This window comes from Sinocyclocheilus grahami, unplaced genomic scaffold (genome assembly GCF_001515645.1).
Source record: "Sinocyclocheilus grahami isolate Dianchi unplaced genomic scaffold, SAMN03320097.WGS_v1.1 scaffold2.1, whole genome shotgun sequence".
NCBI lineage: Eukaryota > Metazoa > Chordata > Actinopteri > Cypriniformes > Cyprinidae > Sinocyclocheilus > Sinocyclocheilus grahami.
Window position 1 is genome coordinate 1,019,470 of NW_015505181.1, and position 27,940 is coordinate 1,047,409.

At 35.8% G+C, this 27,940-nt stretch overlaps 4 protein-coding genes across 5 annotated transcripts in view; all 4 read right to left on the bottom strand.

Annotated features, from left to right (window-relative positions):
* Window positions 1-1,037: 1,037 nt before the first annotated feature.
* On the bottom strand, window positions 1,038-8,367 carry rem1 (RAS (RAD and GEM)-like GTP-binding 1). 2 transcript variants are annotated; one of them, XM_016237703.1, is made up of 5 exons: window positions 7,674-7,942; window positions 6,458-6,804; window positions 3,988-4,070; window positions 2,109-2,316; window positions 1,038-1,556 (listed from the first exon to the last, which is right to left on the bottom strand). In XM_016237703.1, the coding sequence occupies exons 2-5, from the start codon at window positions 6,783-6,785 to the stop codon at window positions 1,279-1,281; spliced, it is 897 nt and encodes a 298-aa protein (XP_016093189.1). In that variant the 5' UTR covers window positions 6,786-6,804; window positions 7,674-7,942; the 3' UTR covers window positions 1,038-1,278. The 2 variants fall into 2 exon arrangements, with proteins under 2 accessions (XP_016093189.1, XP_016093127.1); XM_016237641.1 differs by lacking the exon at window positions 7,674-7,942 and adding an exon at window positions 7,978-8,367 and having other exon boundaries at window positions 1,039-1,556.
* A 3,188-nt stretch (window positions 8,368-11,555) lies between these two features.
* LOC107552653 (uncharacterized protein C20orf96-like) lies at window positions 11,556-16,645 on the bottom strand. Its single transcript, XM_016234625.1, has 10 exons — window positions 16,631-16,645; window positions 16,425-16,545; window positions 16,194-16,321; window positions 15,945-16,103; window positions 15,724-15,823; window positions 14,725-14,882; window positions 14,431-14,532; window positions 14,234-14,320; window positions 14,050-14,171; window positions 11,556-11,785 (listed from the first exon to the last, which is right to left on the bottom strand). Exons 1-10 carry the CDS (start codon window positions 16,643-16,645, stop codon window positions 11,725-11,727), a joined length of 1,053 nt encoding a protein of 350 aa, XP_016090111.1. The 3' UTR covers window positions 11,556-11,724.
* A 606-nt stretch (window positions 16,646-17,251) lies between these two features.
* LOC107552735 (purine nucleoside phosphorylase-like) lies at window positions 17,252-20,758 on the bottom strand. Its single transcript, XM_016234744.1, has 3 exons — window positions 20,570-20,758; window positions 19,480-19,624; window positions 17,252-18,033 (listed from the first exon to the last, which is right to left on the bottom strand). The coding sequence occupies exons 1-3, from the start codon at window positions 20,756-20,758 to the stop codon at window positions 17,816-17,818; spliced, it is 552 nt and encodes a 183-aa protein (XP_016090230.1). The 3' UTR covers window positions 17,252-17,815.
* Window positions 20,595-27,940, bottom strand: part of LOC107552818 (uncharacterized) — a 9,904-nt gene continuing 2,558 nt past the window's right edge. Inside the window, exons 5-10 of the mRNA XM_016234845.1 lie at window positions 25,697-25,703; window positions 23,034-23,131; window positions 22,484-22,647; window positions 22,019-22,122; window positions 20,878-21,054; window positions 20,595-20,780 (exon numbers count right to left, since the gene is read on the bottom strand). Coding sequence (XP_016090331.1) covers window positions 20,995-21,054; window positions 22,019-22,122; window positions 22,484-22,647; window positions 23,034-23,131; window positions 25,697-25,703 — 433 coding nt within the window. The 3' untranslated portion in view covers window positions 20,595-20,780; window positions 20,878-20,994. The remainder of the gene's footprint in view (window positions 20,781-20,877; window positions 21,055-22,018; window positions 22,123-22,483; window positions 22,648-23,033; window positions 23,132-25,696; window positions 25,704-27,940) is intronic.

Below are 27,940 nucleotides of genomic sequence, written 5' to 3' on the forward strand. Positions count from 1 at the left end.
ATTTGATTTCACTGATTATTTCCATATTGTTGCAGAAAAGCCCTCAGAGCCACTCGACTGTTTCTGAGAACAAAGACAATGGGGTTGTTCAGGACAGGATATCTGAACAATTCTTTCACAAAAAATTGTAGCAGGTTCAAGGTGAGGCAATGGAACACGAGCAACTACTTCCATTATAAACAGCAGTGCACCTTACAGATAAAACAATATGCAAACAACGATTTTAAACAATCAAAATCCTTAAAAAGAGTCAATGGTAGACTTGCGACAACGAAATATGCAAACTCTCAAGTTCTCCTGAAAGACAGACTGGGTGGTATTGAAAAAAGCAGAAATTCAAAACAGATTAGGATTTAATAAAAAAAACACTGAAAGTTAGGAAAGTTAGCATAATTGTATTTACATATTTCAAAGCCATTTATTATTATACAAATTATGGAAATAAATATTTACAAACCAACAACATTAAGTTGTATAAAAACATTTTCTCCATGTCCAGTGCCAAAAAAGTAGACAAAACATATCGAGAGAAATAGCCTATAAACCATTATATTTTGTTATTATTCCTGCAAAAATAGCTGACACCTTTATGTTTACTGACCAACTATCTCTTTCAAATAAACTGGAACGGGCGTATAAAGGATATTCACATGCCCTTTTTAAATGATGACTGACATAACATTTTTTTCGCTTTAACAGAATAAACTTGTAAGAAAAAAATAATATTGGTCTCAGCTCAGCTTATCCTTTGACTTTTCCAATAGGCTGTTCTTTTCTCATACAGAAAATGTCTTTCATTGTATACAAAATACTTCCTTTGTTAGAAAAAACAACAAGGTGAAATTATAATTAAAGGAAAAATATATAAACAACAATGAATAACAAATATTGCTTGTTAATTAATTCGAACTATTGTCTATTCAGTCTGATAAGGCAAACATTGATGAAATGTTCATTAAAAAAAACAAAGTCCACTTAATTGGTGATATACAGTAATAAACCTTTGGTTTAATTCAAATAACTATCAAAAAACGGATCTATAGGACATAGAACAAGGAGCAAAACCTCAAGATCTTCAGGGGAATCAGTAAAAAGGTTGTTAATGCTAGATTCTGACGTAAATGAATAAATAAACAACACAAACAAACAAAAATGTGAATTGAATTTCAATTCTTCTTCTAAAAGAAGTCTTATCAGAAAGACAAATCTTCTTTTGCCTTACAAACAGAAAACAAAGGAGAGAACCCAGAGTTCAAGGACTGAGAGTGATCTGTGGGTTCACAGCACTGCGAGGTCATGACAGGACTTGGAGCGCACTTTCAGGGCCATCTTCTTGTTGTTCTTGGCCACAAGTCGATCTAGGACGCGTCTGGCTTTCTTGGTGATGCTCTCTTTTCGCTTGTAGATGGAGCGTCGGCGCTCATTGATCTCTTTACTGTCTCGCCGCAGTCGGATCTGCCTCACAATGCCCTCAAAGAGCTCGTGAACGTTGTGGTGGAGGGAGGCGGAGGTTTCTATGAACTTGCAGTCAAATACCACCGCACAAGCCCGACCCTCTGCCACAGAAGACCAGGATTGTGTAAAACCAAACCCATCACAAGGCTTTGAAGGCTTATGCATCTGCACCATGTCAGACAATTGTGCATTCATGAGTTAGACTGTGATATACCCGACCATTCAAAAGTTTGGGGTAAGATTTTGAAATACTCTTGAAAGAAGTCTCAATTCATTCCTGTGATGGCAAAGCTGAATTTTCCACATATAACAGCCTTTAGAGTGTTATGACCCTTCAGAAATAATTCTAATATGCTGATTTGATGCTCAAGAAACTTTTCTTATTATTATCAATGTGAAAACCGTTGTGCTGCTTACTATTTTTGTGGAAACAGTGATACATTTTATTCAGGATTCTTTGATGAATAGAAAGTTTTATTATTATAAATGTCTTTACTGTCACTTTTGATCTATTTAATTGGTATATAAAAGTATTCTTTTTTTCTTCTTTCATTAATATCCTTCCTTATAGTAAACCAAACTTTTTAATGGTAGTGTATAACATCCCACTATTATGTGTCTGTGTGAATGATACAAATCAAAACTCTTCTCACCTTCCACTGCCACTTCTCGAGAGCGCACTAAGTCACTTTTGTTGCCCACAAGGATGATGGGAATATTTTCAGCCTGCCGGATGCGACGCAACTGGATTCGTAACTCTGATGCGCTCTCAAAGCTGCTGCGGTCGGTGATGGAGTAAACAATGATGTAAGCATTGCCCACCTGCATGCAGTAATCCTGCACCCACTTCTCATCTTCCTCCTAGGGGATCAAAAAAATGGTTAAACACTTTAAAGGAATACGTCACAACAAGTTCGGTCATTGTTTACTCAACCTCATGTGGTTAAAAAAAAAACGTAACTTTCTTTCTTTAATGGAACACAAATAAGTGACAAATTGATTATTAATGTGTTTTATTATATTATGAAATTTCTTTTTTTTCAAAACAATGACAACAAGGCTTTCAAGCTTCAAAAACAATGAAAATGGTCCATACCAATCATATGCCATATTTTAAGTATTTTGAGGCTACACTACTGTTTAAAGGTTTGGGGTCAGTACTATTTTATTTTTGGAAAGAAATTAATACTTTTGTTCAGTAAGGATGCATTTACAGTGGGGAAAAAAGTATTTAGTCAGCCACCAATTGTGCAAGTTCTCCCACTTAAAAAGATGAGAGAGGCCTCATTTTGTCTCTCATAGTTGAGGTATACCTATGATGAAAATTACAGGCCTCTCTCATCTTTTTAAGTGGGAGAACTTGCACAATTGGTGGCTGACTAAATACTTTTTTGCCCCACTGTAATTGAACAAAAGTGATAGTAAAGACATTTGTTACAAAAAGGTGATATATGTTTCCAAAAAAAAAAACTTTTTCAATGATAATATAAGAACCTCCTATGATAATAATACTTTTCTTTAGCACCAAATCAGCATATTAGAATGATTTCTGAAGGATCATGTGACACTAAAGACTGAGTACTGATGATGCTAAAAAAAATTCAGCTTTTTTCACAGGAATAAACTACATTTTAAAATATATTACAATTATTTGAAGAAAACTATTATTTTAAATTGTAATAATATTTCACAATATTACTGTTTTTACTGTATTTTTAATCAAATAAATGCAGCCTTGGTGAGCATAGGAGATTCTTTCAAAAACAAAATCTTTCAAACGGTCCTCATTTTATGGACTTATAATTTTAACTAGAGCACGCTTATTATACTTTTATGTTGCTTTATGTTGTCATTTTGGAGTTTCACAATTCCAGTCCTCATTCATTATATTGGGAAAAAATGGCCAGGATGTTCTTCAAACATTTTACAGAAGACAGACAGTCAAAGGGGTTTGGGATGACATGAGGGTGACTAAATAATGACAGAGTTTTCATTTTAGGATCAACTATCCCTTTAAACATTTGTGCATGTACTGAAAGATGAACGACAAACAGCTGAATGCTGTGTGTCAAGAAAATGCTGTGTATTGTAACATGTTTTCCTGTAATCTGGAAGTACAGAATTATTTATCTCTGTAAACAATTCTTATGACCAGAAAAGCCTAGCTGCCAGACAGACCTCACAGAGGAGAGTCATCGATAGCGGTGTAATTAGGCCCCAGAGCTATCAGTGTACTTGGCTGTGTGGTCAGCAGCAGGGGCCAGCTGTATGTTGCTTGCTCACTGCAGGGCATCGCTCAATGGAGTTTAGTGACTGGCAGCAAGTGGCCACGTTTTTTCCACAGCACTGCACAAAGGGCATTGTGGCCCTGTAGGTGAGACTTGTGTCTGCAAACCACAGACTCACGGCTGGCAGACACATGCAACCCCCTGAAGAACACATGACTTCAGATTTTCCTTTATTTACATTCGGTAATTCATAGGTTACTGAGGCTAATATGCTGAGACATATTGATGTATGATGTTTGCATACCTGTTTTTCTGTTTCCCATGTGTCCATCACAACTAGGGTCGTCTCCTCCTCATCAACCATAAGGGTTCTCTCATATGTATCCTCTATAAAAACATGCACAGTATTTTCAGTTGAATTGGCACATAAAGTAACTTCCAAAACATCAGTGACATCAATCTGACATCCAATACAGAATTGCCAACTGAAGATACACTACAAACAATTAGGTCAATCACACTGAATTAATTTGTTCTCCTATCTATTAATTAAAAATAAAACACAAACAAAAAACCCATCAAACTCAAAATTACATTAATTCAGTTTCATCTCTTCTATGATGAGCATGTCTTTAATTTTATTTATTTTTTGGTGAACATAAAGTCAAAAATATGTAGCGGTCCTGATTTCATAATAAAGAAATAGACTTGTTATAAGGATAATATTCTTAAAAAGAAAACCTCAAGTAATTTGGCACAATCTACTATTTAATAGAGTATTTTTTATATAAAAGTTTATAAAAGCATTTCACTGCATATAAATATATTTAAAACTTTTGTCCAAACATCAAAGACATGTGATCCAATCAACATGCAGGAAAAAACAAAACAAATATCATAGGGTACCCCTGATGTGACTTCCCATAAACTTTCATGATTTTTGTAAAAACATACTTTTTTACCTTGAAATACATTTGAAAATATTTCTTGGAAATTATAGATGAAAGGTGTACACAATGTATAAGGAAATTATATTATTAAAGTATGTAACTAGATTTTAAAGTATTTCCCCTGCTTTATCATGAAATGTTCCAACTGTTAAAAAACAAGTTTTTGCTGCCTTTAATCTGTGATACATTTGAACAGTGCTTTGTTATAATCACAAGCGTGAAAAATGCATGTGAAGTGGAATAGTGGAAAAATCACTGAGCCGTGTCTGATAAACTGATCGCACAGCTAGTCTGACAAGAAGATAAAACACACTTTGCTCCAGGTTGTTCCTGACCTAGTCTCATTTTTCCACTTTAAATTTATTCAATGTCATTTTTCGAGACCTCTACAAGATGTATAGCACTTAAGGACAAACTTGGCCATGAAACATATGAATTCACGATAAAAGAATAACAGTGTTCTTAATCAACTTCAATGTCTTAAATTTCACTTCAGCTAACATCTAAATGTTAAGACCAAATCTAAAATATATATAAGTAATAAGTAATGAACATATTCCAGCAAAATAAAAGTGAAATGATTCTACATTTATGGTATAAAAATTAATCTTGTGACCATCTTGTGATTATTTTAACAAAAGCAACAATAATATAATAATTGTAATCATAATAACAATTATATATATATATATATATATAGCACTTAAGGACAAACTTGGCCATGACACATGTGAATTCACGATAAAAGAATAACAGTGCTCTTAATCAACTTCAATGTCTTAAATTTCACGTCAGCTAACATCTAAATGTTAAGACCAAATCTAAAATATAATCCAGACATGCCCTACAGAGAAGAAGAAGAATCCTAATAATAATCCTGAAAATCTGCTTTTATTTAGGGTCATGCAGAAGTGTAGCCTACTAATACATCTCCACTGATACAAAAATCAATATACACATATCGGCCTGTCAATGACATGATTATTTACAGGATGATGTTCTGCTCAGGTCAAAGCCAACACAGCCACGAGACATAAGGTCATATGCCGTTAGACAAAAAAACAACATGTAGGTCAACAGATTGCCACTCACAGATGCTCGTTTACTGCTTTAATAAAGGCATTTTTGCAGAGTTCAATGCATTAGGGAGACACATACATTTGTGTGCTGAATATTTAAGCCAATTTAAACTGTTAGGTTTATACATAGGTCTTTGATGGACCAGTTTTTTTGTCAGTCAAAATGGATTGTCTCACACCCTTGGGACACCAAAAGATGGACAGGACTGGACAAATGGGACAGACCACACAACGGTGCTGACTTTAAATCAGTCATGTGCTGTCCGGTAATAAGTAATGAACATATTCCAGCAAAATAAAAGTGAAATGATTCTACATTTATGGTATAAAAATATAATGTTTAAACCACCGTAAAACACTTCAAATTTGTGCTTAAAGGAATAAAACAGCCAACAATGCTCTAGATAACAGCTGGTACACAAATCAATATTCTGTATGTACTGTTTGCTCTGACTGATGTATTAATCAATATCACCATACAATTAATGTTTCAGGATCAATCTTGACGCGTGACAATTTGAGAGTGCAATCAATCAGGCAGACCTAATAGTTTAGTCACGGTTATTTTAAGCCCTGCAATGCTGTGTGCTTTTACAGTTGTGTGTCAATGCTATATTTAGTGTTAAACAATAACATTGAGCTGATTGAACCGAACAGAATTAATCAACTGAATCAACTAAACTGACCTGATATGTAGACATGAACAAATATTCACAAAAGCCATAATATACTTTGGATTTTATACCTCCAATGTGTTTGTGGGCATCCTTCTCTTGTATTCCAGCAAAAATGTTGGCAAGGCTTGACTTCCCCACGCCGTGATCCCCCAACAAAACCACGCGATAAAGACACTCAGCTTCAGAGCTGTCCGACTCGGAGTCTGAAGACCAGTTGGCCCGTGAGTGGATGCTCTTGTCTCCAGGGTGGTACGAGGCTGACTGGGCGAGTGGAGGGTGATACGGGTCAGCGGAGGGGCCTCTTTCTCCCTTGCCCACTTGACGAGAGGAGGGGATGGGAGTACTTGCTCTTCTCCTCAGTGGTTCCTTTCCCTCTTTCTGTGTGTTGAGTGTCATCTTATAAACATAGGTATGCCTGAACAAAAGTGACTTTATTATGATAGGAAAACAAGCAGATTCACTGCATATAAATCATATGCCAAAAAAAAGAAAAAAATATATTTTTAAAGAGTCACTTGTTGACTGTTTCTCCTTTATTATCTGATCTCATCCAGTTAAAATAAATAAAAAAATTAAATAAAATGTTCATTTCGTTACAAATTTTGTAAAGTACTTATGCACAACTTATATGTGTCTACAATAATTTTAAGCATTGGACATTGAAATTATTAGAAAAATAAAATCAAGTGTGAGCAAACTTTTAACTGGTAGCATTTAAGAGATCGGGGCTAGTTGTGACACTTTTTATTCCAGTGAACAACTGATTTCTTTTTTAAAGTCAACTTTAGTATGCCTATACACTGACTTAAAAAAATACACCAAATATTCATATCTTAAAATGCAACTTAAATGTTACTTAAAATACTTGGTAAAATAGTTATTACATTTTAATAAAAGCTATAACATTTTATATAATCTTGAAAAAAATATTTGTAAAATACATTTAAAAAATATCAAACTAAACGTTGTCAACTGTATGCATGTATGACATAAATAAAAATTGTGACAACTTGCCCCATTCTAAGAACAACATTTAAGTTTAGCTTTTAAGTTTAGTTTTCGTATTCTAATTAGGTGAACAAAGCTAAAATCAAGCATTTGTCTGTTTGGACTTCTGACTCTAAACATTATATAGTTGCCAAGATCCTTGTGACAACTAGCCCCGGAGTCCTCTGCATATTTATACATTTTAGCATAGGCTATTTCATGCATTAATAAACACAACAGCTTAACAAATCAGACATAGTCCAGCAAAAACATCTTTAGAAAGTGAAGCGTACTCACAATCATGTCCGTAAATTAATGTTTAAAAGCATACCGGTGCATTGAGAGGCAGAATGAAGTTTAAAGCTACTGGTAACGAATCAATCAGTTTGCGCGCAGTGGAGTTTGACGCACCGGCTGCAGGGAAACCTACACCGCTGCAGTCATGGCAACAGCCCCGCGGGTTCCACAACGCTTTTAAAAATTTAAGAGCGTAATGAAGCATTTCTCTCAATCTCTCGCGCTGTCTGTCACAGTCTCATCTCACCCGCACCGCGCGCTCGGAAAAACCTCGGCGAGTTCACATCTATGACCTTTCACTCACCTTTATCTCATGGCAAGCAAGTTTTAGGAGTCCAAAGCGCGACTTCTCAGTTCATGCTTCCACTTGTAGACTTTGAGCGTCAGCCCTCAGAGCTGGATCGGTGTGAAGTTGCATGTACAGTATCGTGTCTTTGTGATTAAACACAGGTGGGGTCCTGTTGCCAACTCAGCTCGAGCTCAGAGCGCGCGGAGAAACGTGCCTTCTGTTTATATTACTCACATGATCCATAAACACAGCGCAACAAACGGGCCCTCAACTGTAAGTCTCGTGGGTCCTCGCTGAGCGTCTTTCAACATCATCCAGGGCCACGAAATGTTATAAAGTCTTTTTAGCACCGTCCTACTCCATCTCCATGACGTCGATGTTCTGTCATTTCCTGCTTAAAGCTGAGCTGAGATATCATGCTATCAGAAGGTTCTCATTAGTCCTGTTGCTTTGATGTAAAACGCATCACCTCTGTGAAGTCATGCAAAGTGAAACCTCACACATTGCATTTATTTTTCTTTAGAGACAAACATCCACAGCTGTGTGTGCTTATGCAATCGGATAATGAATGTTGCAATTTTATAGCATCTATTTAGAATTTTTGTTTCTAAAATAAGTGTTATTTATTGGAAAGCATTCCAGCACTGGACACACATGGAAAAAAAGGACTCTGAATCCCGTGAAATAGAGGAAAAAAAGGTTTATCCCCTGCTTAGATCTCGCAGTTGTTGTTGTTTTTACCAGGAATTTTTAATTCTCTGAGGCTCAGCTGAATCTTTTCCAACTGAAACAGCAAAAGTAATCAAACCAGTCGCCCGTACACTGGGGTGCTGAAATCCATAAATGTTTACAGAGCAAGCCTTGTTCCCACACTTTGGACAATTACATCAATGTCACAAAACTACCGTTTCAAGGTTTAAAAAAGCAGTTGGCTTAGAAATGCTCCATTTGCAAGATAAATGGAGTCATAGTTATAAAATGAAGCACTTACATACTTTGAAGATTGACACTTTAAAGTGTCATTAACTGCAATAACATTTGCTTGCTGACTGGAACCAAACTTCAACATTATGTTCTTCTGCTTTGAAAACAGTATACTGTGAATAATTTTATAATCTAGGGCAGGGTTCCTCGATTAGTTTTCGCCGAGGGCCGAATTCTGCCAACAATACCAAGCCAAGGGCTACTGACCTATATATATGTATATATATAAATTGTTATTATTATATTATTGTTGCTTTTGTTAAAATAATCACAAGATGGTCACAAGATGAATATTCAGATTTTTTCCCCAGTAGTCTGTTTTATTCAAACAATTATGAAAATTTTTGCATTTAGATACAGAAGAACTTTGCCTGTTGAATATTAAAAACAAATGAACAAACAAAAAATCTGGATCTCCATATCTGCCATGCAAATCAACTGTTCCTGCTCATTCCCAGACTGGATCTCTTCTGTCCACTTTCCCTAATTGCAGATTCAATTATTGTCATTAATTTGTATTAATATTTTTATGCTTAGATTTTTTTTGGGGGGGGGGGGGGGTAAATATTCGATTCACTAGAAAGTGAATGATGGTGCTTTCGGCATCTGACGCTGCATTAACGACGAGAGACGAATCTCCTTCATATGCTGATAACGGTATATCTCAATGTTTTCATTTACTCCCTTAATATTTCTCTTGTGGCCCGAACATAGGCTAGCGGGAAAAAAATAAGTAAATACAAATACTAATATTAAAGAGAGAAGAAACGTTTTCGTGTTAAACAGGTTGTTTTTTTCTTTTGAAAAAAGTCGGTGCTTGAAATAAAGCTTTTTATTGATGATTGCAGTGTTGATAATTTTAATTATAGGCCTATAATTCATTGTATAATAAACCTGTTTTGAAAGACCTTTTTAAAAACATTTTCAATGAGGAGTAAGCTAGCCTATTATCCTCGCAGCGCGTCAGTTATGCGGTGATGGGCTATGAAAATATTGCGGGGCAATAAGTAACTTAATATTAATAGGCCTAATAATCAGAAGAATGTAACAGGCCTACATTAATTCAAAATGCGAAATTAGATATAACTAAAGTTTATACAATTTTATTCAGAAATGTAATGTTTATTTTGTTTTGTTTATTACTTGTTAATTCGTTACTTAAATTAGAAACAGGTGCAGATAATCGCCGGCGTCAGTCACAACATTTATATAGGCCTATATATCGCGCGCGTGCAAAATGCTCTGTTGTGCGCTCAAAATAAGATCTTTCGCGCGCAGAATTGTGGCCGAGCTCTAAGCCTATACCTACGCCCCAGGGCTGAGATTCCCAAAAGCTTCGCAAGCCTAAGAAGTTCGTAAAAACGATCGTACGACTGATCTTAATATTACGGTCTGTTTCCCAAAAGCATCGTAACTTAAGTAGCACTTGAAAATCATCGTAGATCTATGAGTGCTCTGGAGTAATCGTAAAGCCCTAAGTGACAGATTTATGCGGTAACCTGCAGGACAATCGGCAGATTACACCTATAACTTTATTAAAGTGCAATGTGATTATAATAGAAGGATATGATTGTACTTTATTGTACACTTTATTACTCGTTTTTGTTGTTGTTGTTGTTTTTAAATGAATTGAATAATGCATTGTCAATGACTTGCTGACTTGCACGAAAACCAGCAATGTATTGGACCCGGAAATAACGTCTCTGTATAGACATGATATACTATAATATATATATATATATATTATGTAAAATATAATATAATATAATATTGTATTATAGTTATTATATCCGAGTTGTCTGGAACGCAGCATTAGGTTAACATTTCAATAAACGAGCGTATACTACAATTACGAGCCATTCTATAAGGTGACATTTCAGCACTTGACAAACGGATAGCGACCCCTAAGTAGCACTTAAAGCACAGCTACGTGCGATTGTGTTAAGTGCATTTTTGGGAAACGCACGTGAAACAATAACGAACGATCATAAAATGACTCGTAGAAAACGCTCTTAAGCGCTAAGATCAGTCGTTATCGAGAAACGCAGCCCTGGTCAGTAGGTTATAGATAGAAGGAGTCAGCAGTTTACTCTCGGGGATTTGTCGTGTTGTGCTGCATCCAAGACAGCATCACTGATTATAACGAGTTCTATTGTATTTTATTGCGTCGCACCGCGCCGCTCGCGTCCGGTGTAGACACGATGTAAGTTAATGTAGCTTTCTGATGCTGCGTTTGAATATTCATGCCACATTATTTGAAATTAGCGCGGGCCAAACGTTTTTCACTCACGGGCCGGATGTAGCCCGCGGGCGCCTATTGAGGAACCCTGATCTAGGGTATATACTGTATACACACACACACACACACACATATATACTGTATATATATACAGCAAGGATTCTGAATGTTAGTATACCTACAATTAGACTATTATAGGTATTTAAAAAGTCTGACTTATAAAGAGGTATTCTGTAAATAAAAATGGTCATTTAACATAGTTTGTGCAACACTAAAATACAAGCAGTATGCAGTTGCATGTCTAAAGCCACATCAGTAAATTATGGTACTTGCACTAGAGTGCAATATATTGTGGTTTTAGAAAAATAAAGAGGATACAGCCCATAAAACAAACTGAATGCAAAGACAAATAAATAAAAATTATCTGTACTACTGTTTGACTGAGTAAGATTATTTAATGAAGTGGCTTCATTGATTTTCATCTGTAATATATAGCAGCTCAAGGGAAGACTCAAAAAGGTAATGCCTTCAGGACAAGGCTACATGGGGAGTAAATCCACTTGGGGTATATTGAGATGGACATCCATATCTGGAGTACACCTAAAATATAGACAAACAGTAACAGAGTAATCAGACAGTAATCATATACTCACCCTTATGTTGCTGCAAACCAAAAGATGATATTCAGAAAAATGTTTATTAAACTGTTTTTGCCCATACAATGAAAGTCAGTTGGGTCCAAAACTACATTACATCACAGTTACTTTCATTGTATGGACAAAAAAAAAAACTTTATAGTGTTCCACAGAAGAAATTCATACAAGTCTGTAATGACAAATGATGACAGAATCTTAATTTTTGGGTGCAAAGATCATGTAAATCAGGAGGACTGCTTATGGGACATTTGCCTTTAAGCATGGTCACCACAGCCTGAGACAGTTTGTTTAAGACAGGAAACATGAGAAGTTTCTTTGCTGGGGCTCAGTACATCTGCGGATACTAAAGCCATGTCTCTGTCACGAGCGGAGCAGGAAATCCCAGATCTGTTTATCATTATCTCCATTTAATGAAAACCTTTATAATTTGGTGCTCAGTGTGACATGATACAGTATGTGAACACAGTGAATTTTTTTGCTTGTTTTCCACGTCCTTTGTCCCCTAGGCCAAAACACTTAAGGAATGAAAGTTCATATGAATAAATCTTATCTGTGATATAACAGCTCCCATGGGTGGCAAGAGGTTGTGCTTGCACTCGCAGGACCTTGGAATAAAGTGTCAGATTGTTCTGGAGATATGACCGATTGTCATGGAGAGGAAAATGACATGCTGTTTTGGAACAGACTGTTGGGAAATGTGAAACCTTCATTAACCTTTAATGGGCGCCAGGGATTCCATGAATGCACAGCATTCTCTTGTTCTTCGTTTATCTTTAAGATGGCCTTTGGAGTCTTTTCCAAAACTGTGTAATCTAACACCATCTCCAACAGCCCAATACTTTTTCCAAACCCAGCTTTTGTTTGAAAGTCGATAGGGTACTTTTTCCCCGATTGCAGTGCTCCACTCCAATCTCCAAAAAAGCTCATTGGGTGAACGTGTTACTCATCATACAAGTCTGCATTATCTTTCACCCAAAAATGAAAATTCAGTCATCTTTTACTCACTCTCATGTCATTCTAAACCTGGGGTGTGTTTCCTGTACAATGATGTAACTTGCTGATTAACTAGCATAGTAATGTGCATCGTTGGAGAAAAAAAAATCACGGTAACAGTCGCACATCCACTGTTTGAACCATGTTGGTTCAACAACGTAGGACTGTCATTAATGACGTCACACGCAGGTGGTGGAGTAATAACTTCTGCTAATTCATCAATTCGAGATCTACGAGATGCTACTCTAACGAACAAGGCACCTGATGACTACTATTTTTTGTACCATGTGATCTTGCTTTATTTGATGTTTGCTTCATTATGGGTTCCCTCTTGCATCATACTCTTTCCCACGCGGTTCCCTTTCATGCGCACTCTTAAAAATTGCTGTTGATTGTTGACATGCTAAAATATATAGATTAAAACTTATATATTCATATGGCATTAATGATATAAAATGCACTGCACGTTAGGATGCTTATTTTGCTCTTGTGCATGTATACGTCCACATGTCATACTAAGAAGAAACAATGCTTCTAACCACAGGTCAAAAGCTGTATTTCCAACTACACAAGTTTTGGGTGTTATTCATGAATGTCAGTTTGAACTATGGTTTTGGGAAACACTAAATTGATGAAACTTGCAAGCATAATTGGCTAATGATGCTTTTAGGAAACACACCATGATTTTCTTCAAATTTCTTCAAATTGGGTTTTGGACCCCATTGTCTTTCATTATATGGACAAAAACAGTTGCAACATCCTTTAGAATTTCTTCTTTTGCATTCTGCATAGGAAAAAAATTATGATGACTAAATTATGCCAGAATTTTTATTTTGGGGTGAACTTTAAATTGTTTCTCAATGCATGATATTAGCTTCTTACCCATAGTGGATGTTAAACTATCACGGGCTGTGTGCTGTCAGTATGCTTGAGAAGGTTCTTGAAAGTGAAGTTCTCTAAGTGTTGCTGTTCTATATCTGTTTATGGGAGGGGTCGGGTCATACTAACACTGTTAGACATTTCGAGGGGTTTGTTGAACTTCCTTTCAAGTGCCCAATTTTGTGAGAATGTTTCTCTGCAACTGCAATTATTGTATAACTTGGGAATGCTTCAGTTGAAGAGCTTGGCAATGTTCTTGTGTTAATTGAGGACATAAGAGCTGTTTGTGATAAAGAAGATTTTTGCCTCAATAACTCAATGTCCTCATCTACTTACTTGTCTGATTTCATGAAAACATCTGGAAAGATCTCTCTCCTGATGTTTTTTGGTCTTGACAGTTGCAGTTCCTGAATACTCTTCCTTAGCTCTTCATTCTTTCTCTCCATCTCCATTACCACCTTAAAAAAATATGGTAAATTAACAATGTAAATAAATTTCTATATGAACATACTTGAATTACCTTTCTCCGCTGATGAATCTCTTCTCTTATTGTGTCATTCTGTGAGGCCGTCAGTTTGACAATGGGAGGGATGTGGGAAGCATGTTTCTGAAAACCAAACCACATGCATCTTTTTTTATAAAGCTTCTAAAGTCACAAATTACCTCCATTTACCTCCATAAATAAATCTAAAAACTGACACAGAAGAGCTTCTTTACCTCAACTACAGCAGACAGCACTTCCTGTTCTCTTTGGTGTTGGCGTCTCTCCAAATTGACCATTTCTTTCTTAAACAACAGGTTCAAATCTTCTCGCTCTTTCTGACAATTATAAAAGGGAAAATGTGTTACAACTTAATAAAACACTGAAGAGTTCTTATGGGAGCTAGAACCACATGCGTTTTTAAATCATTAAATAAAGGATTTTCCTGAATATAATTTTGATTACTTTTTTTCAGTTGGCCAAAATGTCAGCTTTTGGTCATCCTGCAGTGAGTCCTGCTCATATTTTACCTGATGCATGTCTTTCAGTCTGTCCAGCTTTCTTTCCATATCTGCGCTCTGCAAGGCCTTTACTGGGAACTCCATATCTTTGTATGTCTTCAGGCTGCGAAGCTCTTTCTGAGCCTCTACCACCTTCGCTTTCAGCAGATCCAACTGCTTCTGCAAACCTACATTTATAAGATGAAGTCAGCTGAAATTTGTTATGCAGTTTGGGGTTGTTTGTTTTTGCTTTACCATTAACAACCATCGCAGAAGCAACACTATATGGCCAAAAGTATGTGGATACCCAAACACGTGGACCTCTCTGTGTGCACAGAGGCTGGAACAGAAGAGCGCCTCATTGTACATTAAATGCTTTTGTATGCTTGATTTTATGCACCTGCTTGTAATGGATGTGAACTCTACTGTTCAAAAGGTTGGGATCAGTAAAATAATAAAAAATAATAATAAAATACTTTTATTCAGCAAGGATGCATTACAATGATCGAAAATGAAAGTAAAGACAACAAAGTAAAGATTACACTTCCAAAGAATATTCTTAATATAAATGCTGTTCTATTTATTAAAAAAAATAAATCATGGCTTCCACAAAAATATTAAGCATAAACTGCTTTCAACTTTCTTTTTCAGTGTTTCTTGAGCACCAAATCAGCATATTAAATCATGTAATCATGTAACACTGAAGACTGGAGTAATGACAGCTAAAAATTCAGCTTTGCCACCACAAAAATAAATTACATTTTAAAATATATTCAAATAGAAAACAGTTCAAATGCCTCGGTGGGCATAAGAGACTTCTTTCAAAAACATTAAACAATCTTACCAACCCCAATTTTTTGTAGTGTGGTGTAGCTGAAATAGCCAAAACAATACATAAAAAAAAAAAACATACACACACACACAAAAAGCTTAAAACATACCTTTGGCTATGTAGTGTACAGTACATATTGCATTTTAAATGATGAGCAGTTAAACAGTTAAAGCATAACTGATGAAGTATAAACTAACCACTCATATGTGTCTGTAATGCCTCCTTTATATCTCTCAGCTCTGCTTTGTCACTTTTAATAAGACTGTCATTCCACTGTTTCAAAGCTACTGCTGATCTCTAGAAAGAACATAAGAGATCATGTTTTACTGGTTAACCATATTTAATACTTGCACAATTCAAACAAAATGTTTGAGTTCAGTGCTCTTTGTGTACAATGGGAACTAAAAACGTAGCTCACCATCTTTTGCGCTGTCTGGATAAGCAGTTTGTTGGCTCTGGCAAATGAGCTTCTGTCTGTATCCATAATGCTTCTGGCCGTCTGCAGGTTCCTCTCTTGAAGCTGTTCACAGAGCTCCTCCAGGTCTTTTATTGCTTCTTTCCTGGATTTGATGAGTAACTACAACAGATTGCAGCTGTCAACATGGTGTACTGTATACTAATCACAAGTGAACTATTAAATTCTACTTTCCTACTTTATAGCACACACAATCAGTTCTTTGATACTGTATTTAGTCTTTGTGGTGATCTGGTCCTGTTCCACTGTTTCAGTTGTCCTTCTTGTAGGGAGTTTGGGGAGTGTTGTGAAATCATTGTGGACATGAGAGTGAGATGTTCCTGTTCATAAAGCAGATATTACAAAATAATACATAAAGACAGACATATCTCACAACTGTAGAAGCATTACTGTACTTTGATCCTAACTTAGCCATGTTTATACCTGATTTTCCAGTCGGAGATGGTCTGGTTTCTCCTTTGTTAGATGATATGACGGCTTTATGATGAGAAGTTGCCCAGAGCAGAGGGTTAGACCGTGTACTTCGCTTCCATTTGCTGTAATCCTTAAAAAAAAATTTGTTGCAGCTGCAGCTGTCTAACTTTACAGAAAGCAATACTCATACATGGAAGAATAAATGGGGTGTGTACTGCAAATATTTTCATTATCTGTCACAAAATGCCATTATATAAACATTAGAAATACATAACCATAAACAGTCAGTCATACCACAGAATTCAAGTTAAGCAAATTTTGACCTGCCATATTATAGTTTTTTTCTTCAGACCCGTCGATATCAAATTTACCGAGAGTTCTTAAACTATTCCAGCATTTCACAAGTTTGTCATAGCAACCGGAGATACACGCGACTGCAACGTGCTTCTGCTGCCATCTAGTGGACATACTAAGCATGCGCAAAATTGCGTTGTTTTCTTGAATTCAATTCCTGTTGCGTTTTCATTATGTAGCCTAGCAGGAAAGATTATGTCACTATTTATATGAACTTATAGAAATCAGTACATATTTTATGTGATTGTAGCAAAATTAGTTAATTAAGAATTGTGAAATTTCCCAATTCTTGTCAAAATACACTTTTGTTATTGCTGCATTGCCATAAATCCATAAAATACACTACTGTTCCCCCCCCCCTTATTTAATGGGAAATTAATTAGTGTAATTAATGGGGGTTGTACTGTATAATTAAATTTTTTTATGATGTTGTAATGTAAATGATCAAATGATTGTAAAATATATTTTCAAAATACACTTTTATTGCTGACATTTCTGGATTATAGATAAGATGATTGTTTATAGAAGAGAAGGTTATACAAGAAGGCCCATATTCAGTGGCACATTTACAATGCACACAGTAAATATAAAATTTATTATAAATAGCATGGCAATGATTTAAATATCCAACTTTATCATCAAAATACTGACATTAGAAACTATATTACTTTGCATAATGAATAGCAGTGCATACATTTTTTTACTGCATAATTCCCCACATAAAGGTGCACTTAATATTATGCAATCATCAATATACAGATGCATATACAACCTTTGCAGCACAAAAAAAGATAAACATTTAATAAATAACATATGGAATAACCTAGTGTTTTAAGTTTGTTGTTATGGCACCATCAAACAAGATCATTTTTGTGATCACTGCAAATAGTCAAATCTTAACATTTAAATATCTCAAATAAATGTGCTATTGAAACAGATGTTCTGTAATTACATTCAAAGGTATACAGAAATGAAAAACATGATCATAGTATAGCTGCAGATTTTCCTGAATGAGGTTTTGATTGGCAGTTCCGGTGTTAATGACATCATGCCGTGTTGTTGTTGATGTCCATCCGGCTGATGAGCTCTGTGACGAGCACCTGCAGCGTCTCTGAACGCATTTTGCTCACTTCCAGCACAGCTTCATGACTGACAGACGCATTGTCCTCATAGCTTTTCACTACTTTGTTAGTGATGAGGGAGAGACCAAAGACTCTCATGCCACAATGACTGGCAACCAACACTTCTGGTGCAGTACTCATTCCTTTAAAGGCAAATTAGACATAAATTAAAATTAAAATGCATAATTATGACAATATAACAATATGACTTACAATTTCTATACAATACACAGTTGTGTATCAACCTAGCAATTTGGCCATAATGGCCAACTAGCTTTTTATATGACTGCTTACCAACTACAAATATAAATGCACTTGGAATATTGATTTAAGTTTAAGAAATTAATATGTTATAATATATTAATATAATATATTACATCTATTATGAATATGATAAAAATCTATAATGTCACAGCATGATACAAGATATGTGAAACTAACACAGCTGTGCAGGAAATCAGTAGCCTGGCACAGTGGCAAATATACAGCTTAACGCTTATGACAGACAAATATGTGACCCTGGACCACAAAACCAGTCATAAGGGTCAATTATTTTGAGATTTATACATCATCACCATTGATGTATGGTTTGTTAGGATAGGACAATATTTGGCCGAGATACAACTATTTGAAAATCTGGAATCTGAGGGTGCAAAAAAATCTAAATATTGAGAAAATCGCCTTTAAAGTTGTCCAAATGAAGTTCTTAGCAATGCATATTACTAATCAAAAATTAAGTTTTGATATATTTAAAGTAGGAAATTTACAAAATATCTTCACGGAACACGATCTTTACTTAATATCTTAATGATTTTTGGCATAAAAGAAAAATCAATCATTTTGACCCATACAATGTATTTTTGGCTATTGCTACAAATATACCCCAGCGACTTAAGACTGGTTTTGTGGTCCATGGTCACAAATTTGTCTGCGGAATACAGTGACTGACCAATCAGAACCAAGTATTCCAGAGAGCTGTGCAATAAAGGAGCTTATTCATAAGGCAGAGAAAAAAAAAACTAAAATTCATTTTAGGTACATTTAAACATAAAAAATAAAAACAAAAATTAGGTATGCATGATATATTGGTTTTAAGTCAATATTAGATTAATTTATTGGTATTGATCGGTATTGAATATTTAATTGTGCATGCTAATTTCCTCCATTTTTACATTTAATAAAACACTAATAGTTTAATAATGCAGTTAAATATAATCGTCATCCAATCTCTATATGAAATATGGAAGCCATTGATTTCAACATTATAATTTTTTTTCCATGCAATGGAAGTCAATGGCCACCAGCAACTGATTGGTTTTCAACATTCGTCAAAATATCTTCTTTTGTGTTCAACAGAAGTAAGAAACTCATACAGGTTTGGAACAACTTGAGTATATGATAAAAATAAAAAAAATTTGGGGGGTGAACTATATCTTAATGAAAGTGTTGCTAAGTTACATCATCAGTCAAAGTTACAGTCTAAGCTGGATTTTTTTAAAAGCTTAAATGCCCATTCATTGTTTAAGCAATTTAAAGATTTGGATTGGATATGAATTGTATTGATTTTACGAAACGAGTCATCAGCTTACCAACTGCATCCACTCCCAGTCGGTGCAAAAGGCGGGCCTCAGCTATGCTCTCAAAGTTGGGTCCTCCCACCATGCAGTAGACACCCTCTTGAACACACTGGGAGACACCCATGCTCTTACAGATGTCGAACGCCATCAGATACAACTATTTGAAAATCTGGAATCTGAGGGTGCAAAAAAATCTAAATATTGAGAAAATCGCCTTTAAAGTTGTCCAAATGAAGTTCTTAGCAATGCATATTACTAATCAAAAATTAAGTTTTGATATATTTAAAGTAGGAAATTTACAAAATATCTTCACGGAACACGATCTTTACTTAATATCTTAATGATTTTTGGCATAAAAGAAAAATCAATCATTTTGACCCATACAATGTATTTTTGGCTATTGCTACAAATATACCCCAGCGACTTAAGACTGGTTTTGTGGTCCATGGTCACAAATTTGTCTGCGGAATACAGTGACTGACCAATCAGAACCAAGTATTCCAGAGAGCTGTGCAATAAAGGAGCTTATTCATAAGGCAGAGAAAAAAAAAACTAAAATTCATTTTAGGTACATTTAAACATAAAAAATAAAAACAAAAATTAGGTATGCATGATATATTGGTTTTAAGTCAATATTAGATTAATTTATTGGTATTGATCGGTATTGAATATTTAATTGTGCATGCTAATTTCCTCCATTTTTACATTTAATAAAACACTAATAGTTTAATAATGCAGTTAAATATAATCGTCATCCAATCTCTATATGAAATATGGAAGCCATTGATTTCAACATTATAATTTTTTTTCCATGCAATGGAAGTCAATGGCCACCAGCAACTGATTGGTTTTCAACATTCGTCAAAATATCTTCTTTTGTGTTCAACAGAAGTAAGAAACTCATACAGGTTTGGAACAACTTGAGTATATGATAAAAATAAAAAAAATTTGGGGGGTGAACTATATCTTAATGAAAGTGTTGCTAAGTTACATCATCAGTCAAAGTTACAGTCTAAGCTGGATTTTTTTAAAAGCTTAAATGCCCATTCATTGTTTAAGCAATTTAAAGATTTGGATTGGATATGAATTGTATTGATTTTACGAAACGAGTCATCAGCTTACCAACTGCATCCACTCCCAGTCGGTGCAAAAGGCGGGCCTCAGCTATGCTCTCAAAGTTGGGTCCTCCCACCATGCAGTAGACACCCTCTTGAACACACTGGGAGACACCCATGCTCTTACAGATGTCGAACGCCATCTTCCGTAGGTTTTTGTCATAGACCCCAGACATGGGCGGAAATCGAGGACCAAACCTTGACAGCGACCAATAAATGATTACATTCCTTTTACTGGTGATTCTAATGAATGAACGCTTTTTAAACTCACTTCAACATGTACACTGATACTCACTTATCATCATTAGGGCCATTTAGAGGGTTCAGTCCAGCAAGTCCAGGGAAGTTAATGTGGTCACGTATGATCATAATATCACCACAACTATAACTGTCTGCTAATGACCCTGCTGCATTAGTGACAATCAAGGTTTCGACACCCAGAAGCTTGAACACTCTTACTGGAAAAATTTACCTGAGGAAAACAAGCACAAATTCTGGTAACTGTTAATCCATTTTCAACATCCAGTGCCTTTGTAATAAACCTTCAAGAGCTTGTGAGTGCACTGTACAGGCATGCTACCAATAAGCCTTTTTAATCTAACTGTCTAACCACACAAAATGTTCACTGAATGGTACATTGTGCTCTGATATACAGCATGTGACTCAAATCAGCATGACCAGGATGGAGTGGAGTGAATATCCAAAAAGAATAAGGAATCTCCTTATTCTATCATCATTTTAGATTGCAGCATGACACAGCATGTATAGAACAGTGTTTTGGGGATACTTTTGGAATGCAATATAATTCTGTTATATAATATAATTCTATTTGTGACACATGATGAAACTGTCAAGATAGACAGATTTTGTATTAACCTGAGTCATTAAGCAAATAAAGCCTGATGGGACTGTGTTAAACCGTGTTAGCTCAAGAAATATACATACTTACCAAGGTGAACTGAAGTGAAAAAATCAGTCAGTAAGATTTTCTTTTGAAAGAAATTAATATAGTACTTTTATTAAGCAAGGATGCATTCAATTGATTAAAGGTGATAGTAAAGACATATATAAAGTTACAAAATATTTCTATTTGAAATAAATGCTGTTTCCCAAAAAATATTAAGCAGCATTACTGTTTTTAGCATTGATAACAATAAGAAGTATTTCTTGAGCATCAAATCAACATATTAGAATAATTTCTGAAGGCTCATGTGACACTGAAGATTAAAGTAATAACAGAAATAAATGAAAAAATATATTAAAATAGAAAACAGTTATTTATTAGAGATATATTTTACAATATGACTGTTTGTACTGTATTTTTTATCAAATAAACACAGCCTTGGTGAGCATAAGAGACTTTTTCCAAAACAATATAACACCAAATGTTTGAACAATAATTTATGGAAAAGAAGGATGGCATGAAAAGATCAAACCTTGCTTAGCGAGTGTCCCTCATACATGTGAAATCGGCCCTGCATGCACACACAGGTCTTCCCTTTGAGCTCTCCAAAAACCAGCCTTCCAGCATGACCCTTCACTGTTTGAATATACAAACACTTAGTCAAGACACATTATCACATACAACATAATAGATTTTGTTTTAATCCATTTAACATCACAATACTGTCAACATTATTCAAGTTGCAACTTGACTTTCTTTTCTCTCTGATTTAATCAAAAATGGTCAAAAAAGTGCAATGAATCTGCTGGTTGTAATCTTGGCACTTTAAAATTTAAGGCACCATTTAAACCAAAATTCTCGATTTCTGCAGGTTAAAAAAGTTTAACAGTGTAACATGCTAGCATAATATAATTTTTTTTAGCTAGTACTTTATTTCTGCAAATGGACAAAAACACTGATGCAAATACATTGTTACATGCTCTGAGCTGCATCTTGCCTGTGCTTTGAGGAAAGCCAGGGATGTCCGAGTATTTGAACAAGTCTTGGCATTTGAGCGCATCCGCAAGCATTCCCAGTCCAGAACCGCAGATGATGGCTACTTTAGGTCTGTGTTGTGTCTGGGACAGCAGCCAGTCTGCCGTTCTCTGATAGTCCTCATGGCTGGTAATGAGAAAACAATTAAACTTTTAGTTTTAGTTTTATTAAACTGGCTCTATATTTATTATAAGGAATTGTGAAATTTAAAACATCAATTAAACTTAAATAAAACATGCAATTAATTTGCTGCACATTGTGGTCTGTACCATAACAGTTTTTTAAATAGCCCATATTAGGTCTATTGTGACTAATACAAAGTATTATATTGACATTATTGATTAAAAATGGCAAATATCCCTTTGCTTGACCAGAATCATGTTTTATACTGTGAAATGACATACAATACCCAGAATTAAACAGAGCTACACTTTTACATTTTTGACAAAAAGTATACCTATGTATGATATTTTCCTTCATATACACAATCCTAAAATGGAAAGAAAACTTACCAGATTTGATCTTTACTATGTATGTTGGTCTTGTGTGTTCGTCTTGAAGAAAGTTCCAAACCGAAGAGTGATCCTGGTGTGTGAATGAGAGAGTAGCTCTCTCAATTTAAGTAAAGCTAATGCCTGACCTCACTAACACACACAAATGCTCTGATTGGTTATAACTTAGTATTATAGTTTAGTCATGCCAAATGAAATGTCTTGTAATTTGTAGGTGTGTCTGAGTTTAAATATCAGAGGCAAGCTACACTTTTAATCAGATTTGGGGGATGTAAGCTTTTAAACCACATCTGGATACATTACAAATTCAAAGTTTAAGTGCATCACAAAGGGATTTTTTTTGACAATCATAATAACCAGAAATGATCAATTGAGAAGAAAGCAGAAATTAATAAAAATAAAAAGAACAACATCTGACAATAGATAAATTAGACACATTAATTTTCTACTATACTGCCTTTGTTTCCTAGTTGTAGGTATTTTCTAATTGTCACGAATTCGGTTCATGGACTTCCGTTTATTCACCACCAGATGTCACCCTTTCCTTTACATTGACTCTCGCACTACACAAACTGTTGCATAGCACCCCGGACTACATTTCCCATCATTCTTTGCACAATTTGCACACTGCCCTGACTGCACTCATTGCACACAGCTGTTCCTCATTACCTCATTCACTATATAACACCCACTCTAACCACATTTCTCTGCTGAGTATTGTTTAGCCTGTACCCCTTTCCGAGTCTCCGTGTTTTCCTTGTTTTGCCTTGCCTTGCCTTGCCTGTTTTCTCGGATTTCTCCCTCTTGTCTCGCCCCTGTGATTCTGTCTGCTTATTGGTGACCTACGCTAGCCCTGTGACTATTCTTGTGTTTTGCCCGCCATATACCTGTTTGCCAGTGTTTTGACCCTGCCTGTTTACCACGTCTCTTAAATAAAGCCTGCAGATGGATCCACATGTCTCACATCTTGTCAGCCCCGTTACACTAATGTATGCTGAAATAGATGATCAGTATTCTTAATTTTCAGTAAAAGTTTGCAAAATGTACATGTAAAATCAGGCCGACATAATGCAGGTCACAAAGTGTGTATAGATCCAGTAAAAAAAAAAACTAACACTAGCTTCTCTAATCTTTTTGTATTCTATTTATTTGTTTTCTTTTTATTTATTATACAATTCAAAAAAGCAAAAAAGGCCTATAGAACTAGCTTGCTTTATTCTTTTTCTATTCTATCTGTTTTCTTTTTATTTATTATATATGTTTGCTACGTGTACTGCATTAAGCTAACTGAGACTTGTTATTGCACTTGCATATCATTGCTCTTTTGTTGATTTTGATTGCTTCTATTGTCCCCATTTGTAGGTTGCTTTGGATAAAAATGTCTGCTAAATGTTTAAATGTAAATATATGCAGTATGAGATCTGCCAATGGGTCAGGCTCGAGTTCTGCCACAGGATCCGTAACATGTGAAGCCCATTACCAGGGGTACAGACTCCAACCCAAATCTAAAGCACAGGACCAGAAACATTTAATTTGGGGACCTCACAAGATTCGTCTGATTGCAAGCAATTTTCCACTTTTAGATGCAGATCCAAAGGCTTGTAAAAACATTTCAAAGGTATAATGCAACTTCTTTTCTCTTGACATTACTATTATTAAGAGAAATACATTTCACACAGTGGTTGACCCAACTTCTCACTGGCATGCTCTGGCAGTGTATGAATTGTCCTTGACCAAAACCAAACACTGATACAGCACTTTGTTTCCCACACATTCTTTACTTTTAGAAACAGGATCTGTAAGAAAAAAAACACACACACAGCATTCACATTATTTTATATAATATACAGTTATTTGGCTACTTACCAAATAAATAAACAAGTAAATAAATGCACTTGGAATATTGATTTGAGTTTTAGAAAAACTCAAATCAAAACTTTTTAAAAAAGAAATACAATTATTTTATGTCACAAGAGAAAGACCAGAGCGTGATACAAGATATGTGAAATTAACATGGAAATGGAAATCAGTTGCCTGGCACAGCGGTCAATACATTTTTACAGTCATTACAGAAAAATATTTGTAAGCCGAATGCAGTGATTGACCAATAAGAACCAAGTATTCCAAAGAGCCGTGCAATAAAGGAGCTTATTCATCAGGCAGTGAAAAAACCTACTATTCAGCACTTTTAAGGACATTTAAGTATAAAAATAAATAACAACAAAAAGTCAGTATGAGGTTTTGTAAGAATTAGTCAGTATTGGATATTTTTTTGTTAAATGTAATCTTTAGTAAATCTCAAAAATCGCAATATCCATTTTATACATTATAATAGTGTGATGCCTAAATTAACTTGTAGCAGTTAAAATAAATTATTTTATTTATTTATTTTTTAGTATTTTATTTTTCATTTATTTAGACAAATACTGTCTGGTTATTGGTCATAACAAGAAAATAATTATCAGCATACTGTATCAACAAGAATTGTAATATGTGTATCCCCAAACAAAATTGATCACCCAAGAAAAACAGAACTAATTGAATCTGAAATGCAGCATTTTGATTTCAGGAGCAGACTCAATCCTGTAAACGTGATCATTTCTACGAGAACATTCAGCTCTAGACAATAATATTTCCATTTTCAGCATTGCTCTCTCACATACCATCAGTCTGACAATGCACACCAGAGTCAAGATAGCTTTCAGACACATGAACACCTTTTGTCCCAAGAGGACATGGAAAAATGTGGAAAAATGCATTCCCGGTCACATCTACACTCTTAAAAATAAAGGTGCTTCACGATGCCATAGAAGAACCTTTTTGTCTAAATGGTTCCATAAAGAACCTTTACCATCTGAAGAACCTTTCTGTTTCACAAAAGGTTCTTTGTGGCGAAAGAAGGTTCTTCAGATTACAAAAAGGTAAGAAAGAGATGGTTCTTTAAAGAACCTTTGACTGAATGGTTCTTTGTGGACCCAAAAATGGTTCTTCTATGGCATCGCTTGAAGAACCTTTTGAAGCACCTTTATTTTTAAGAGCGTAACTAGGCTCATGTGAGTGATACAATGTAATCAGACAGATAAAGAGAAAGTCAGAGAACAACAGACAGAGAGCGAGAGTGTATCCCTCTCTCTGTAACTACATTAACAATTTTGATTCCAAGCATACCCCGTGCATCTTGCTCTCTCTCCATCTGTTCAGATGTAATCTGTAGCGTATGAGGCACATGTGATTTCACCCACTGGAATCTGATTGCCCAATTCAATCATTATTAATGGATTCTAAATAAAAACACAAAATATGAGAGGAAATGAAAAAACTCTATCTAATGTATTGTAACATTGGATGTAAACTGAAATAGCATCGGGACAGATTAGGAGAAATGTAGCATTACATCACTTGCTCACCATTGGATCCTCTGCATTGAATGGATGCCATAAAAATGTGAGAATTAAGCAGTATTTTGGATAGAGGACTGGTATTTAGCCAGAAGCAACAGTTTGAATTAAAAAACGTCTTAATAATGGATTTGTTTCTTATAAACATGCAGCTGAGTTTTTCGCTTCACAAGTCATTAATTGATGGACTGGAGTGGTATGGATTACTGTGATGTTTTTATCAGTGTAATGTGCAGGGTCTTTAATGGCAAAACAAGGAAACAAACAACAAAGAACAGGAAACAAAACCACGTGCAAAAGGACAACATTATATTCAACAACTGACAAGGCACAAGAGAAACACAAGGGCTACTTATACAGAGGAGAACAAAAGGAACCAATGAGTTGCTGTGGGAACTAACAAGGAGTGGGTGTGGTCTAATGAGTAGCTATGGCAACTAATGGGTGGTAACTATTGGGACAAACAAGGCACAGAGCAGACAGGGGCAGAACACACACTGGGAAACCGTCTCAGGTTACGCATGTAACCACGGTTCCCTGAGAAGGTAACGAGACACTGCGTCCTCTAGCAATCCCTATGGGGAACGTCTTCGGCATGACCTGTGTCTGAAGCAAACATCTAAACACAACAATAACATTGGCCCGGCGACAGCCTATGACGTCACTGTCGGTGCGACCACAGTATAAAAGGATGCCGATAGAACACATCATCCGCTTCTTCATCTGAAGCTTGCGTCCGAAGCATGGCAAGAAAGAGGACACAGTGTCTTGTTCCCTTCTCAGGGAACCATGGTTACATGCGTAACCTTAGGGTGACCATACGTGCCATTTTCCCAGGACGCGTCCTGGGAAAATGGCACGTATGGTCACCCTACGTAACCTGAGACATTCCTTTCTGAGGGAACTCGAACTGCATCCTCTAGCGGTCACTATGGGGAATGTAATACCCACACTGCCATGCTGAGGGGTGTGCATGCCAAGCATCAATGCGAGCACTTAGAACTAACTCTACCATAGCCATGGGAGTTGCACCTTGGACGCCTCAGCGGCTGTCAGTGACCATATACCCTTCAGCCAAAGGCCTGAGCTATATGCCCAAAATAACTTACCTGTTATGGGCTAGGCCAGGTAACCTGAGACATTCCTTTCTGAGGGAACTTGAACTGCATCCTCTAGCGGTCACTATGGGGAATGTAATACCCACGCTGCCATGCTGAGGGGTGTGCATGCCAAGCATCAATGCGAGCACTTAGAACTAACTCTACCATAGACATGGGAGTTGCACCTTGGACGCCTCAGCAGGTGTCAGTGACCATATACCCTTCAGCCAAAGGCCTGAGCTATATGCCCAAAATAACTTACCTGTTATGGGCTAGGCCAGGCGTTGGCAAGTTCGGTCCTAGAGAGCCGCAGTCCTGCAGAGTTCAGCTCCAACCCTAATCAAACACACCTGAACAAGCTAATCAATGTCTTCAGGATTACTAAGGCTATAGGCAGGTGAGTTTTTTT

Coding starts and splice junctions, on each gene's coding strand:
- rem1 (XM_016237703.1), bottom strand. CDS start 6,785: ATGACACTCAACACACAGAAAGAGGGAAAGGAACCACTGAGGAGAAGA. Junction 4,071..6,457: donor TGCCCACAAACACATTGGAG/GTATAAAATCCA, acceptor ATGTTTTTATAG/AGGATACATATGAGAGAACC. Junction 2,317..3,987: donor CATGGGAAACAGAAAAACAG/GTATGCAAACAT, acceptor TTGATCCCCTAG/GAGGAAGATGAGAAGTGGGT.
- LOC107552653 (XM_016234625.1), bottom strand. Junction 15,824..15,944: donor TCCAGACAGCGCAAAAGATG/GTGAGCTACGTT, acceptor TGTTCTTTCTAG/AGATCAGCAGTAGCTTTGAA. Junction 14,533..14,724: donor GACTGAAAGACATGCATCAG/GTAAAATATGAG, acceptor TATAATTGTCAG/AAAGAGCGAGAAGATTTGAA.
- LOC107552735 (XM_016234744.1), bottom strand. CDS start 20,758: ATGTCTGGGGTCTATGACAAAAACCTACGGAAGATGGCGTTCGACATC. Junction 19,625..20,569: donor GTAAGCTGATGACTCGTTTC/GTAAAATCAATA, acceptor ATTTTCAAATAG/TTGTATCTGATGGCGTTCGA. Junction 18,034..19,479: donor ACTGGGAGTGGATGCAGTTG/GTAAGCTGATGA, acceptor TTGCCTTTAAAG/GAATGAGTACTGCACCAGAA.